At 43.0% G+C, this 14,900-nt stretch overlaps 1 protein-coding gene across 2 annotated transcripts in view; it reads right to left on the bottom strand.

Annotated features, from left to right (window-relative positions):
• The window catches only part of Zzef1 (zinc finger ZZ-type and EF-hand domain containing 1), a 127,444-nt gene that overhangs the window by 72,408 nt on the left and 40,136 nt on the right, over positions 1 to 14,900 (bottom strand). The window contains exons 10-18 of one of the 2 annotated variants that reach the window (XM_055597355.1): positions 14,622 to 14,713; positions 13,784 to 13,932; positions 10,976 to 11,087; positions 8,617 to 8,829; positions 7,664 to 7,764; positions 6,225 to 6,391; positions 4,125 to 4,258; positions 1,654 to 1,721; positions 489 to 603 (exon numbers count right to left, since the gene is read on the bottom strand). In XM_055597355.1, the coding sequence (XP_055453330.1) occupies positions 489 to 603; positions 1,654 to 1,721; positions 4,125 to 4,258; positions 6,225 to 6,391; positions 7,664 to 7,764; positions 8,617 to 8,829; positions 10,976 to 11,087; positions 13,784 to 13,932; positions 14,622 to 14,713 (1,151 nt within the window). Of the gene's footprint in view, positions 1 to 488; positions 604 to 1,653; positions 1,725 to 4,124; positions 4,259 to 6,224; positions 6,392 to 7,663; positions 7,765 to 8,616; positions 8,830 to 10,975; positions 11,088 to 13,783; positions 13,933 to 14,621; positions 14,714 to 14,900 lie in introns of both variants that reach the window. The other variant, XM_055597354.1, reaches the window with a different exon arrangement.

A 14,900-nucleotide genomic window follows, 5' to 3' on the forward strand; every position in this document is an offset into this window, starting at 1 on the left:
AGCCTTATCCCTAGGGATTCAAAATCAGCAGCATGGGGTGGGACCTGGAAACCAAACTTCTGTCAGGCAATGCTTACTTGGTAGCAGTAAGAGCTACATTTTAAGAAATACAAAATATAAATATATCACCATAGCAAGATAAAGAGATCACAGTGTCAGAATTGATAGGGTTGAAAAATGAACTGATTCTTTAAAAAAGTTAAAGCTTTTAAAAAACAAAAAGAAATTAGATCTTGCTGGTCTCACTGACCAATACTACCAGGCACTTGATGTCTTAGCAAGCACTCTTGTGCCTTCACTTCTTGCTGAGGTAAACAAAAATCCCCTAATTTGTTTGTAGGAGCTTCTGGGAACCTCTGTGCTCATGTGAAGCAGTCAATATCCAAGTGCACTCATATGGTAAATGAGACTACAAAGAAGGCATGGTGACTGGCATGACTGTGCCCCTGAAAGCAGAAGTAAATACAGAGCTTGCTGTCAACAGGTACCTCTCGAGCAGCAACAGAGAGGAGGGTGTTCATGACTGCCAGGACTTCACTGGTGTTCATGGTGGCCAGGTCACTCTTCTCAGGTAAAAGCAGAAGTCCTCCTGGATCCTTATCACTGAAAGGACACAAACCTGTCAACATCTGGGCACAGGAGGGGAATTTTCATGTTTTCTACTTTGAAGGTCCCAAAAAGAATGTAGACAGATTTCAATGTCAGGGGTCAGGAGGACAAGCTGTGTGGTCCATTATGTTATCTGCAAATCCATTAGCATCTGTAATAACAACAGATCGCCAAGTTCTCTCCAATCCTGCTTATCTTCTTTCTATGCTTTTGTAGGTGTGTGTATGTGTGTATGTATGTGTTATGTATGGTGTGTGTGTGTGTCTGTGAATGTAGGTGTGTGTGGCATGTGTGCATGTCTGTGTGTGTGTATGGGTGTGTGTACACGTATATGGAGGCCAGAAGATAAGTTTGTGCATTGTTCCTCAGGCATTGCCTACTTTGCTTGCTTGAGAAAGGGTCTCTCATTGGCCTGGGACTTGCAAAGCAGGCTGGTTGGCCAGCAAGCCCTCAGCATCCACCTTTCTCTGCCTCCCTGGGACTGGGATTACATGTCACACCACCATTCCCACCTTTTTTAAAAAATGTGGGTTCTGGGGATTGAACTCAAGTCTGTTGGCAAGGCAAGTACTTTACCAACTAAGCCACCTCCCCAGCCATTGTTTTCGTTTTTGAGACAAGGTTTTTCTATGTAGCCTACACAGACCCTGACCTCACTATGCAAGTAGCCCAGGTTGGCCTCTATTGCCTGAACATTGGTATTCCAGGCATGTGCCACTACACTGTATTGTGGTTGATTTTTAAGTAGTTGCATTTGTAGATTTAAATATAAGACCCTTAATTATAGTTTCTGCCTTTAAAATTCCCCTAGAAACTGAAGCACTAAGAAAGGGATCCACAAAGGGCCCAAGGTTTGATAATGACTGGGACTTGAGCTACATCACCATTCTAGTCATTCTCTTACTGGGAGAAACTTCAGAAACTGAGCTTTTTAGATTAGCAGAGAAAGCACAATTGCAAAGACATGAGAAGTAAGAAATATCTAAAATAATAATAATAATTTTGCAAAGATTCAAAGTATTTGACAAAGATAAGTAAACTTACCTAAAATATGTGCAGAGTGAACGGAAAGTGAGTTGCAGAGACTGCTTGTGCTCATGCTCAGTGACATTCTTCTAGGAAACCAGAAACTGTACATTTAGAAAATCGATTCCATAACATTCTTGAGACCTTAGAGCAGCATACCCACTGCAACATCTCATAACATCCAACTAAGACAGCAAACAGCACGCCTCCATGACCTTTGTATCAGCTCCTGCCTCCAGGTTCCTGCCCGGTTTTAATTCCTGTCCTGACTTCCTTCAAGATGAACAGTGATGTGGAAGTGTAAACCAAATAAACCCCATTTTTCCCCCCCAAGTTGCTTTGGTCATGATTTTTTATCACATCAATAGAAACCCTATGACAGAAGTTGGTACCAGCATTGTAGGGTACTGATGTGACAGACCTGGCCGTGTTGCTTTTGAGAGGACCGTAGGACTTTGGAACTGTGGGATAAAAAAGCCATTGAGTATCCAAAGCTGGTGAGCTGTTCTGTGGTAGCTTGGAAGACAGAGTGTTGAGATAAATGTAGATGATGGAGGCCTGGCCTGTGAAATCCCAGTGGGAAGTGTGAGAGGCATGTAAATCCTTTATTAGGACTGTTGTATATTTTGAGTTAAGAATACATGAATCGGTTTCAATTAACAGGAGACCAGAACCACTGAAGTGAAACCTTTGCTTTACTGGGACAACTGATGCTGGTCAGCTAGAGCTAAGAAATTAGCAGTGATTAGGAACAGACCAGTGTCACTGAGGTCAAACTTCTGGAAACTGTTTCCTCAAAGTCAGCATACAGAAGCTGTGTTCCAGGGACTTGAGGTTGTACCTTGAAACAGCATCTGAACTCAGGTAGTACTGGTTTTGAAGGCATTAAGGAGTCATGAAGAACTGAGGCTTGGCACTGTGAGAGGTCAGGAGAGGCTATAGGAGAAGGTGCAGACTCAGTAGCAGTTGAAAGCTAGAATCGAAGAAATCATGGAGAGAAGTAGAGGTTGGCACCATGAAGAGAACCCAGGAGGGGCTACTGGTGAAAAATGCAGTCTAGCTGCAGCAAGAGACCCAGCATTTTGGCAATGACAGCAGCATGGGATGACTGCAACGGGTGAGTGGCGCCAGCCTGAGCCTTGGAGATGAGCTGTGTGTGCTGTAGAGGGCAGAGGAAGTGACCCAAGCCATTTGGAGGAGGCCAGAAGACTGTGAGTAAATACCAGTATTGGACATTTAGTTATTTATACTCGTGGAGTTTGGCTTTGCTTTGACTTGATGGTGACTGTGCCCTGATTCTTTCCTTTTGAAATAAGAAACTGTTTAACTTATTTTTTATTTTATAGGAGCCCACAGTTGACTTTGAACTTGTAAAGAGGTTTTGGAATTTTACAAAGACTCTGGATTTTAAAAGAGACTAAATATTTTAAAGAGACAGAATTTTTAAAGGCTGTGGGTCTTTTAAAATTTGGAATGCTGATATGCATGTGTGACCTTGGGGATGAACAAGAAAGGAAATGTTATGGCTGAACAGTGATATGTTTGTGCTGTCAGGTTGACAAGGGGTCATCAGCCCCTGAACACCTATTTCTATGCAAGGCGCCCAGGGAGATTCCAGATGATTTAAGACCAAGGCCTCTGCTTGGCAAAGAACAGCTGGGAAGGTAGGAGATGGTCACAAGAAACAGTTTCCTGAAGAAGAATTGTTTAGCAACATAAGAATTAGCAGTGCTGTTTAATCCACCATGGTGTGGAGTGAGAAAACAACCTCATCCCTTTCTGAAGGGATGACACAGAGAGACAGGCTGCTTTGCTAAGAGACACTAACACCATTCAAGTGGTCATCTGTCTTCTATGTTTCACAGGGACACATGCTAACAAGTCATTCATTCAGTTACTTGATGAATGTTCCCAGCAAACAAATGCCAGTCTTTTGTATAAAATGGGCAGCATAGGGCGTTTGACTGTTAAAAACACCTTTTATCCTTGTACTGAATCTAAGTAACATGAGGAAGGGCCTGAGGAGAGCAAGAAGAACCAACTGTGGATTCAAGCCTGGTTATATTTTCTTCAGTCATGTATTGAGCTAAGTAAGAATAAAACAGATCAGGGATTTACTTCAAAATGACAGTAGGTGGGCGGGGGCAAACTAAAGAGTAAGTGGGCTATATCGCAGATAAAGCAAGATTAGCCTGGGGATGCTACTGTTGAAGTTAGGTGATAAGGAGTCACTATATTATCCCTTTAAATTTTTCTCATAATTTGGGAAGGAAAAGGTAAGAAGATTTGGTCGTAGCCAAGTCATAAGGGTGGAAACTACACTGTTTCTAAGAGGATAAACTGTGAAATTTAAATTGAGCATCACACATGTCCTTCAAAATCGTACACAAAGCTCTGCAGATAGTGTGCACATCAAAAATACTCTCATGTTTTTAGAGAAGATAAAGACTAATTAAGTCATGGAATCCACACTTTTGGTATATAATTACCATCATGGCGAAGAGCTGGTTCCGCCGGGTCTGCCGATCAGGAAAGAAGATGGCAGCCCCATTGAGAAGGGTGTTCCTCACTTCTTGTTTTAGGATCTCCATGGGCACGGGATCTCCATCAGCTCTATCCACCACTAATGAGGAAGAACAATGGGTCAGCTCTAGCACTAACTAGCCTGATTACCAGTCCACTACTCTCCATGTTGTGCTTTGTACCAGAGCAAGCTTTTTCTCTGTATAGGTTAGGCAGAATAGGTAATTTAGCTTTTGTTTACATGCAACTAAAACAAAGACGACATGGACAAGTTTTTGTATCTTTCTCTATTCTCTTGAGACACTCTTCACAAAGGTGCAGAAGAACTCTCATACGTAGCATGTGCTTCATCCTCAATTGTTACTATAGTCTCTTACTCTCAATCCACTGGCCTCAACCCAGTGTCTTGAATGAAGTTAAGGTTGAACAGTGTGATAGTAATTACTCTCAATATAATACAACTGTATCTGAAGCTAAGCAAGAAGTAGGCTGTAAAAGAACAATCTCTCAACTCAAAAACAGTAATCCAAAGGCATCAAATAAAATATGTTAGGGATATAAATCAGTTGGCAGAGTGCTTGCGCAGCATTTATGCAGCTCTGGGTTTGAGGCCCAGGACCCCATAAAACTGAGTATTGTGAACAAGAAAAGATCATCCTGAGTGAGGTAACCCAGACCCAGAAAGGCAAACATAGTATGTACTCACTCATAAGTGGATATTAGTCATAAGGTACAGGATAACCATGATACAATCCAGACCCAAAAAAGCTAAATAACAAGAAGGGCCCAAGGGGTGATGATTCAATCTCATTGAGAAGGGGAAATACATTAGAAATGGGGGTGGTTGGGGAAAGAGAGGGGGACTGGAGAGGGGAGAGGACAAAGGGAGAAAGTACTGGAGAGAAAACTGGATTGGAGGGGAGATCTCTGGGATGCATTAGAAAGCAAGGACAATGGAAAACATCCCTCCCAGAAATCTATGAGGGTGACCCTAGCTAAGACTCCTAGCAATGCGGAATATGGAGCCTGAACTGACCATCTCCTGTAATCAGGTGGGATTCAATGGAGGGATTGGGACACCAACCCAGCCATAAAACCTTAGGTACACAATCTGTCCTGCCTACAAGATATGCAGGGGTAAAAGACAAAGAGAATTTGAGGGAAGGGACAACCACCGACTAGCCCAGCTTTCGAACCATGCTGTGAGAGGAGCCCACCCCGATACTAATGATATTCTGCTATACTTGTAGACAGGCACCTAGCATAACTGTCATTAGAAAAGCTTCACCCAGCAACGGATGGAAACAGATACAGAGACCCACAGCCAAACATTAATCAGAGCTTGAGGAATCCTTTGGAAGAGCGGGAGAAAGGATTGAAGGAGCCAGCGCAGTCAAGGACACCATAAGAAAACCTACAAAATCAACTAACATGTGCCTATAGGGGTTCATAGAGACTGAACTACCAACTAGAGAGCATGCATGGAATAGAACTAGGCCCTCAGTACATATGTAACAGTTGTGCAGCTGGGTCTTCAAGTGGGACTCCTAAAGTGGGTGCAGGGGCTCTCTTGGACTCTGTTGCCTGCCTCTGAATCCCTTTTTCCTAATTGGGTTGCCTTGTCAGGCCTCTATAGGAGAAGATGCACCTAGTGTTACTGCAACTTGATATGCCAAGGCTGGTTGATATCCATGAGAAGTCCAAAAATTAGTACCAACAAAGGCCTCCCCTTTTCTGAGAAGGGGAGGAGTGGATAGGGGGGATGAAGTGACAGGGAGGGACTGGGAGGAAAGAACAGAAAGGAAGTAAATAAATAACTCAATTAATAAAAAGAACAAGAACAAAAAAACTGAGTATTGTGGCACTTCCACTACATTTCCAGTATCCCAGGAGGTACAAACAGGAAGGTCATTCTCAATTGCTTAGTGAGCTGGAAGGGAGGCAGGCAGGTTCATGGCCCATAGCATCTCTGGCTCACATGACCTCTTGACCCCTTATACTTCTAGAGCCAAGTGGCTTATGGCCACCAGTACAAAGTCACATTCAAGGCACACCCCTGCTCTTACCATCACAAAGGTGTGTGTAGAGCTTCTTGGCAGCCTGTATTCCCTCAGGGCTCTGTGCTACAGGCTTCTCCTCAGAGGTAGCTGGTGAGTCATCCTGCAGCACTGAGAAGCAGCTCTGCAGAAGCTGCAGCAGGAGGGTCTGTGCGCAGATGCATTCTTCCCTTGGGCTGCAGAGGACACAGAACATCAGAGAGCAGAAGGGCAGGCTCCTTTTACCCCCAAAGCCATACAGCTGTCTACAAAGAACTTCCCTCAAGTTACCAGGTTCCATAAAGGAACACTAAGCCAGAGGAAGCTGGAAGGAACACGAGGGCACAACCAAACACCTGGAAACAGAGTCCATTTGACTGCCCACTAGAGACACAGACCCTGTCTACTGCTTTTGGGGAAGGAAGCACATTTCTGATTTTATTTCTTCACCTGTAAAATGAAGAGACAAATCATATCCTAAATCTAAAAAGCTGGGACCAGAACAAAAGAGTCACAAACTTTGGATTTTTTCCCCTGATTTGGAATATCTGCGCATGCATGCATCAGAGAGGAAGGAGGGGTGGGGAGGAAGAAGAGGAGGAAAAGAGAGGAGAGGAACCTCTTTTGGAGTCAGGACCCAAGTTTAAACATAAAATGTATGGGGCTGGAGAGATGGCTTGCTACACATCGTAAGAACTAGCACTCAGATCCCAGGTCCCTTGTAACAAGCTCGGCAGCCCTGTGAGTGCAGAAACCCAGTGCCAATATGCATGTGTGTTAGGGGGAAGACCAGAGACAGGAGGATTTCTGGGGCTCACTGGCTTCTAGCCTAGCTAAGAAAATGGAATACCCAGTTCCCCCTTCTGCCTCCACATACACACAGACCCATGTACCCACATACATGAGCATAAACTCACACACACAAAATTAACAAATAAATGAAAAATTCTTAAATATGAAATTCATTTGTTTTGCATGCAACTCTTTTTTTTTTTTTTTTTTTTCAGTGCTGGGGACTGAAGCCAGGGCCGTGTGCATGCTTAACAAAGAGTGTGTCACTGGGGACTGACCAGGCCAGGTGCATGCCAACTAAGCAGTGTGTCACTGGGTTACACCTTGCAGCCACATGGCTTTAGCCCAGCTGTATTTTGTCTGTGATCCATGATATGAAGAGAGATGTGGAATTTTCCACTGAGGCATGTAAAAGATGTCCAGTTTGGGCATTTGGATTAGAGATGTCCAACCTGTGTCACCATAATGCCTGACCTTTTTGTCCTATCAGATGTGAGGACAATTAATAGGAAAATGTTTGGGAAAATGCTTCCTAAACATTTAATAGAAATCTGAGGTGCCATTTTCAACAATCAAATCTTTTAAATTGGAAGAATACATAGAAGAAAAAAGTAGAAGGAAAAACATCCATTTCAATTTTGTTTATGACTGTCACTTTATAACAAATTCTGACCTACTTTTGCTTTAATTTACTGTAAAAATTCCAGAAGATCTGCAAATCAAGACCTGTGAAGTCCAGCAAAGACTTATATTTTAAGCCACTTTCCTTCTGCTGCACCTAAAAAATAATAATAAAGACCAGAGAAAATGTAAAATTAAAAATATATTTAGAGAAACATAGGGATGTCTCATTTACTTGTCATGATTAAGAAGTGAGATGACCCACTTGAGTAAAACTCCTATACAACTCAAAAGTGTGTGTGTGTGTGCATCTCTATGTGGTGTGTGTGTATACATAGATAAATGTAATACTAACACACACATGGCCACACAGGCTCTCTCACTTCATAAACATAAGCCAACCTATTGCTCCTAAGCCTCTCTCTTTCCTGCGGTGATAAGAGTGCTTAGCTAACAGAGACTAAAACGCATTATACACAGTGGCTCAACAGCCTCTTGTGCACAGAAGAGAAAGAAAGCTAAGGGTGGACACTGCTATACACAAGAGGGCTCCCATGAAGTCAGCCAAGCACTCCACAGTGACAGCAATGAGACTGAGTAAATTGATACTATGATTGACAAGTAAAAGTCAAATATTTCAAAATCAAACCCTGATAGTTTAGTCCATTAAGTAAATCCACCTCTTAGACGTGAGAAGTAATTCTAAGACTTCAAGAACAAATCTCACGATGCTGCTTTGTTTGCTGCCCTCGGGAAAGCACAAGTAGCGACAGTATCATGTGTCTGCAGGTCTACTCCAGGGACCTCCCAACAATGGCCACATGCCAAGTCGTATTCCACAGACTGGAACCACAGAACACTCTCCCCACCTTTTCACATTATCAGCCTGCTGTGTTCCTAATACTGCCATCACTTTAGAGGTGCCAGGTTTTAAAGGTTGTCTACCCCCCTTAACACTGTGGCCATTTCTCCTAGAGGAATGTTATATAATAATGGAAAAAAATCTTACCAGATCATGGGCAAGCTGCTGGATGAACTGCAGAGTCCTGAGTAGCAGGGTGGCCCCACAGATATTCTCTGTGTCCTTTCTGCAGTGGGCACAGAGGATGCTTTGCTCCGCTTCTGCCCTTGCAGGCCGGAGGTACCCGCTGATGCTCAAGCCTTGCACACCTAAGCGCTCTGCTGACTCCTGGCGGGTGCAGAGGAACTTCACCATCAAGTACTAGAAAGAATAAAAGAGACCTAAGAGGACTTGGAATCCCTAAGTACAATAAAAGAGGATTGAAAGGCCTTTTTAGGAAAGTCCCTCGATTTTAGTAAGTATTTTATAAAGTATTACCATGCCCAGTACTGGGGACACAAAATAATTTCAGTATATTAAGCCAATAGAAAAAAGACAATACAAACACCCTGAGTTTGAAGAAAAAAAATTTTTTGGTTTTTTGAAAAAACAAACAAACAAAAACCAGGGGTTCCTAAATAACAGTTCTGGCTGTCCTAGACTTGCTTTGTGACCAGGCTGACCACGAACTCAGAGCTCCGCCTGTCCCTGCTTCCCTGAATGCTGGGATTAAAGGCGTGCAATATAAACACTGAATAAATCATGTTTTGTAAAGGTAATATTAAGAACAATGGCCTTCTGAAAGGTAAAAATCAGGTAGGAGGGAGAAAGTATGTTTGCTGTTTGGCACAGTCATTTTGAGACAAAAACCAGATATCTGATGGAAACAGTCAATGCCCTAAGGAATCACTTCAAGTTCTCCAAACAGCACGTGCAACTCACGAACTGGAAGCAGTGCAAACAAAGCAAACAAAGCAAAGGCATTCCCAAAGTCCAGGTCTGGTGCAAACTGCTTCTTAAAGGGAAAGTTCCTTCCATAAAGGCATTGCTGACTTATTTCCAGTTTCACATTTTATTTATTTATTTATTTTATGTGTGCAGGCATAGGCATCTCACCATGTGCTTGCAGATGTCCATAGACAAATGGAAGGAGTTGGTTCTCTTCGTCCACTACGTTTGTTCCAGGGATCAAATTCAAGTCTCAGGCTTGACAGCAGGTGTCTTTACCCTCAAGCCATCTTATTGGTAATAAAGGCATTCTGAATCTATCACTCAACTGCACAGATATGCACGGAGCACATACTATGTGTGAACTCTGAAGAAAGTTCTGAATTCTCTTACTCTCTAAGATTTATTCTTAAGTGAAGAAAAATAAATTAGCCAAAAAAAAGAACCAAAAAAAGAAAAACATCTTCAACAAATGGTGCTGGTCTAACTAGATGTCTACATGTAGAAAAATGCAAATAGTACTTATCACCCTGCACAAAACTGAAATCCAAGTGGATCAAAGACCTTAACATAAAACCAGAGACTCTAAACCTATTAGAAGACAAAGTAGGTCCTGTGAAAGTGTTGGGGGAAAGATGGAAGGACCTGGAAAGGACAGGAACCTTACAAGAAGACCAACAGAGACAACTAATCCAGTCCCATGGGGGCTTTCAGAGACTGACATCAACTAAGGAGCATGCACGATCTGGACCTAGGCCTCTTGCACACATGTGGCTGGTGGGAGGAGGCTTGGTCTTCATATGGGGCGCCTGGTGAGTGGAGGGGGAGACTGTTTCTACCATGGACTCTGTTGCCTGCTTTGGGGTCACTTCCCCCTGGCAGGGCTGCCTCGCCTGGCCTCAGGGGATGAAGATGTGCTCAGTCCTGATGTGACTTGATGTGCTGGGGAAGGTTGATAGGGGAGAGGGGAGCTCTCCTTTTCTGGGGGGAAAGGGAGAGGAAAAAAGGGTAAGAGAAGGGGGAAGTGGGGAGAGGGGTACTGGGAGGAGAGGAGGGAGGGGCACCCTTGGGATATAAAGTAAATGAAAAAAGAAAGAAACCAAGATACAAGAAAAAGAAAGGAAGGAAGGAAGGAAGGAAGGAAGGAAGGAAGGAAGGAAGGAAGGAAGGAAGGAAAGACAGAGAAAGAAAGACAGAGAGAGAGAGAGAGAAAGAAAGAAAGAAAGAAAGAAAGAAAGAAAGAAAGAAAGAAAGAAAGAGATTACATACTTTCAGAACCCAGGTGAACAGACACATTCCTCTGACATTTATGCCTGTGGACTACTCACTCGCTCTAATAGGCCTTTCTGACTCACCTCAGCCAAGCTAAAGGTTACAGTCCAGTCCACAACCAGCACTTGGCATCAAGTCTTCTCTGGTGACCCCAGGCTGGGTTAAGTCTCCCTTTGTTATAGCCATGTTGCACCTGTCTCTCCCACTCCCTCTAAGGTCCCAGGGTTGGCTCAGGGATGGTACGGTGAGCACTGCTCACAGAAGGAAGAGCAGGTAAAGGAGTGAATGCAAACTGGCTACTGCTTACTTTGGCAACTCGGCACTGCTGCAACTTGACATCTGCTTCATCCCATTCTTCTTCCAGCTCAAACCAGCCAATAGGATCATCCTCCCCAAGGTCATCAGATGAGCAACCAATCCTGTAAATACAAGTGTAACATAAACATTTCTCCAGAGCCTGACAGGTAAGGCCTCATCCAATGGCATTTAAGTCAGGCATTTCCAGTAATGAGTATTTCTCGAAAGCACTGAGAAAGAGGCAGGAGTGGCTTCCCTTCACTAGGTCTGACTACCTTGTATGACTAGCCTGAGGTTTGAGCCATGTACAAACAGCTTCTGATCCTGGAGCTCTCAAACAGAAAAACCTCAGCTTTCACAGGTTAGTAAGTACTCCAAAGGAAGCAGTCCATCCTTAAACTATAAAATAATTGCATGTTGCTCTTTAAAAGCTGAGTAAAGGCTGCTCCATCTTCAGAATTAAGTAACTAAGGAAGAGGACAACGAGGCAGAGGAGGCCTTTCAAGTAGCATTCTTGTTTGTTTGTTCATTTGGAACATCTCAATATGGAGCCTTGGCTATCCTGGAACTCACTATGTAGACCAGGTTGGCTGTGAACTAACAGACATTTGCCTGCCTCTGCCTCCCAAATGCTGAGATTAAAGGCCACCACATCTGCTGTCAAGTTACATTTTTAAACCTCATACTACTTGGCCTATGACTCAACTATCACGCTAACAGCACAGGAGTGTTCTGTTAAGCATGTCAAGGAACCACGGACAGCTACAGGGAAAAGTAAAGAAAATCCACAACAGGTTCTGGAACAAAGGAAAAGCTTTGTTCCTTTCCTTATATAGGTCTTTCTTGGTAGAAACCTTTTATGACACAGCTAACCACAACAGAACAGGTGGAATTTGCTAAGCCCTAAATGTCAATGAGTCTCATCCATAATACATGGTTGAAGAATTTAAAATGTATTCTTTGAGGGCTAGGGATATAGTTCAGTGGCATAACATTTGCCTAGCATATGTGAGAACCTGGTTCCTTCCTCAGCTATGTAGCCCAGGCTGGCTTTGAGGCCTCAATCTTCCTAACCTCCTATCACCACGCCTGGCAGAAAGCCTACTCCAGAAAATCTGTAATCTAGAAAGATAGAAGGGCCAGGGACTGTAGAAGCAAGCTTTCTCACTAACCCTACTGTGCAACAGATAGGTGAAGCGCTGACCTGGGAACACAGTTCAGAAGGACACAACAGCAAAACAGGCAAGAAATGTTTATTTCCAACCGGGGGGACTGGTTATATATGTAGGCCAACAAAGTTAGCCTATACTAAAGAATAACTCAAGCTAGAACCAGATCAAATCATTAAGGGATTAATAAATAAGCTGTATTTCGGTTAAAAAAATATCCATCCTGTATAAAATGTGAAAGGCCTTGTTTGAGAAAAAGTTTAGAGGACAAAGTGAATAACTTGTAATAAATAAATATGTAAATAAAATTAAATTTAAAAAAGAATCATTTTTTTGAAAAAAAAAGTTTAGAGGAAAATATCTATTTTAATATCCTAAGAGTAATAACATCACTGCTTAAAATTAGGTAGTGCCTGTAGACATTATTAAAAAGGGGATCACCCTGGGTATGGTGGTAGACACCTGTAAGCCCAGCACACAGGAAGCTGAGGCAGGAACACCGCTACAAGTTCGAGGCAAGCCTGCCTGTAACAGGGAGCCAGGCTACCTAAGCTAGTAAGACCTTTTTCTCAAAAAAACAAACCACCAACAAAAAAGACAACAAAGGGAGAGGAGGAAAAGAAAGGAGGAGGAAGAAAATCTTAAGTCCTTCCCATAACTACTGAACCAGACTTGTATTTTCACAGGATCCCTGGTGATTTGTATCCACATGTATGCCTATGTAGCATGCACTGGGCCATATTTTGAGACTGCTGCAAACCTTGGGAAATACAATAGCACAACAGCAAGCCCAAGACGCTGATCCACAAGTTCTAACTTTCTAGCAGCAATAAGGAGGGCAACACTATCTGAGGAGTCACCAATGACCACTGTGGCTAAGTCTACCTTAAGCCTTCATCTTTTTTTTTTTAATTTTTAAAAATTTATTACAATTTATTCACTTTGTATCCCAGCTGTAGCCCCACCTTCGTCCCCTCCCAATCCAGCCCTGTCTCCCTCCCTCATATCCTCCCACGCCCCTCCCAGTCCAATTCCAGGGGAGCCAATGCATTCTTCTGACCTTCATGAGCACCAGGCACACACGGTGCATGCACATACATACCACAAAACAGTCATACACATTTAATAAATAAATAAAAAGAAATTAAAACAACCTAAAAAAATTTAAAAAGCTTGAGTGGCAGAAGTGTTCCGGGCAGGATAAATCTCTCAGTGGCCATGTGAGACCCGGGCTGCTGCCAACTAAGGCACATATCACTCCCCAGCCATTCTGAAGACCTGTGACCTTGTCATAGAAAAGGCCAAGTAAAAGTCATACACAAACTAACACCCGTCTTTACACATGCTTTTAGAAAGTAACAGACCTCTGGCCTCTGTGGTGGATTACCAGCACCTTTTCTATAAGCATGATTTGACAATAAGGATACAGCCTTTTGGTTTTTTGGAGTTTTTTTGTTTGTTTTTAAGACAGGGTCTTACTGTGTAATGATGGCTAGCCTAGAACTATGTAGACCAGGCTAACCTCAAACTCACAAAGATCCCCACTTGCTTCTGCCTCCCGAGTCCTGGGGTTAAAGGTGTGCAGTACCTTACCTGGCAAGAGAATAGATAAATTCTTGTTGATCACACAGATTTTCCCTGCTCTGTACCTGCTTTTAACGAACTGCCTCAGTTCTTGGAGCTTCCATTTGTCATATTTTTCAAACCGTTTGAAGTGTTCTTCTGCATGAAACTTATCAGAAGGTGAGTTATAGGCAAATACCAACCCACATTGAGCACCGATGCCACCACGGCGAACCTGGAAACAGAGGCAAAAGTTCTGTGGCTATTTTGTCTCCAGTTGATACAGCTAAGTTCCAGCAACTTATGGCACAGTGAAACCAATGAACAATATTCAAACTTACTATATCCTGGAAGGTAAGAGAGCTATTTCCTACAAAATGTTAACATGGCTCTTGACATTGTTACAGGCACACTGTTCAGAGACTTAAAACTAGATCTAAATTTGTACACCTGCCCTTTGCCAAAGTACTGAGGCAGTAGAAGAGAATTACTTCATACCCAAAGAAAGGCAGAGACCTGGGGAAATGCAACCCAAATGACTTTTTTCTTTTTTCAAACAAGGTCTCTCTGTGTAGCTCTGGCTGACCTAGAACTCTCCATGTAGAACAGGGCTTTGAACTCACAGAGACCCACCTGCCTCTGCCTCATGAGTGCTGGGATTATAGGTGTGTGCCACTATGCCCAGCTCAATTCACTTAAAAAATATTATTATTATTGTATGTGTGGGGCATTTTGCTTGCATATGTCTGTACAGCACATACATGCCTGGTACCACATGGTTGAGTCATCATGAATGTGCTGGGAATGGAACTCAGGTCCTCTGGAAGAGCACCTAGTGCTTTAAACTGCCAAGGCATCTTCCCAATACCTATTTCACTTTGGAAGAGCAGGACCACTATCTAAAGAATGCAGAAGAAAAATTACCATAATCCTGATCTGCGTAACTTGGAAGGCAGATTCAGTTCCTGCAGAAAAAATAGTGCTTGCTCTGGTTTTGCCAGTCTCTGTAAGAAAACCTAAGAAAAAGAAAGTTAGGGTGTTTGAGTCATTTTTACAGTCCCAAGATCTAGTATCAACAGAATCAAGAGTAACTAGCCTATCTGGTACCTTTGTGACAACTAGAAAAACACGTCTTTAGAAGGAATCCCAGCACGCGCACACACACACACACACACACACACACACACACACACACACACACAC

This window comes from Psammomys obesus, unplaced genomic scaffold (assembly GCF_907164565.1).
Source record: "Psammomys obesus unplaced genomic scaffold, mPsaObe1.curated_primary_1811, whole genome shotgun sequence".
Taxonomy (NCBI): domain Eukaryota; kingdom Metazoa; phylum Chordata; class Mammalia; order Rodentia; family Muridae; genus Psammomys; species Psammomys obesus.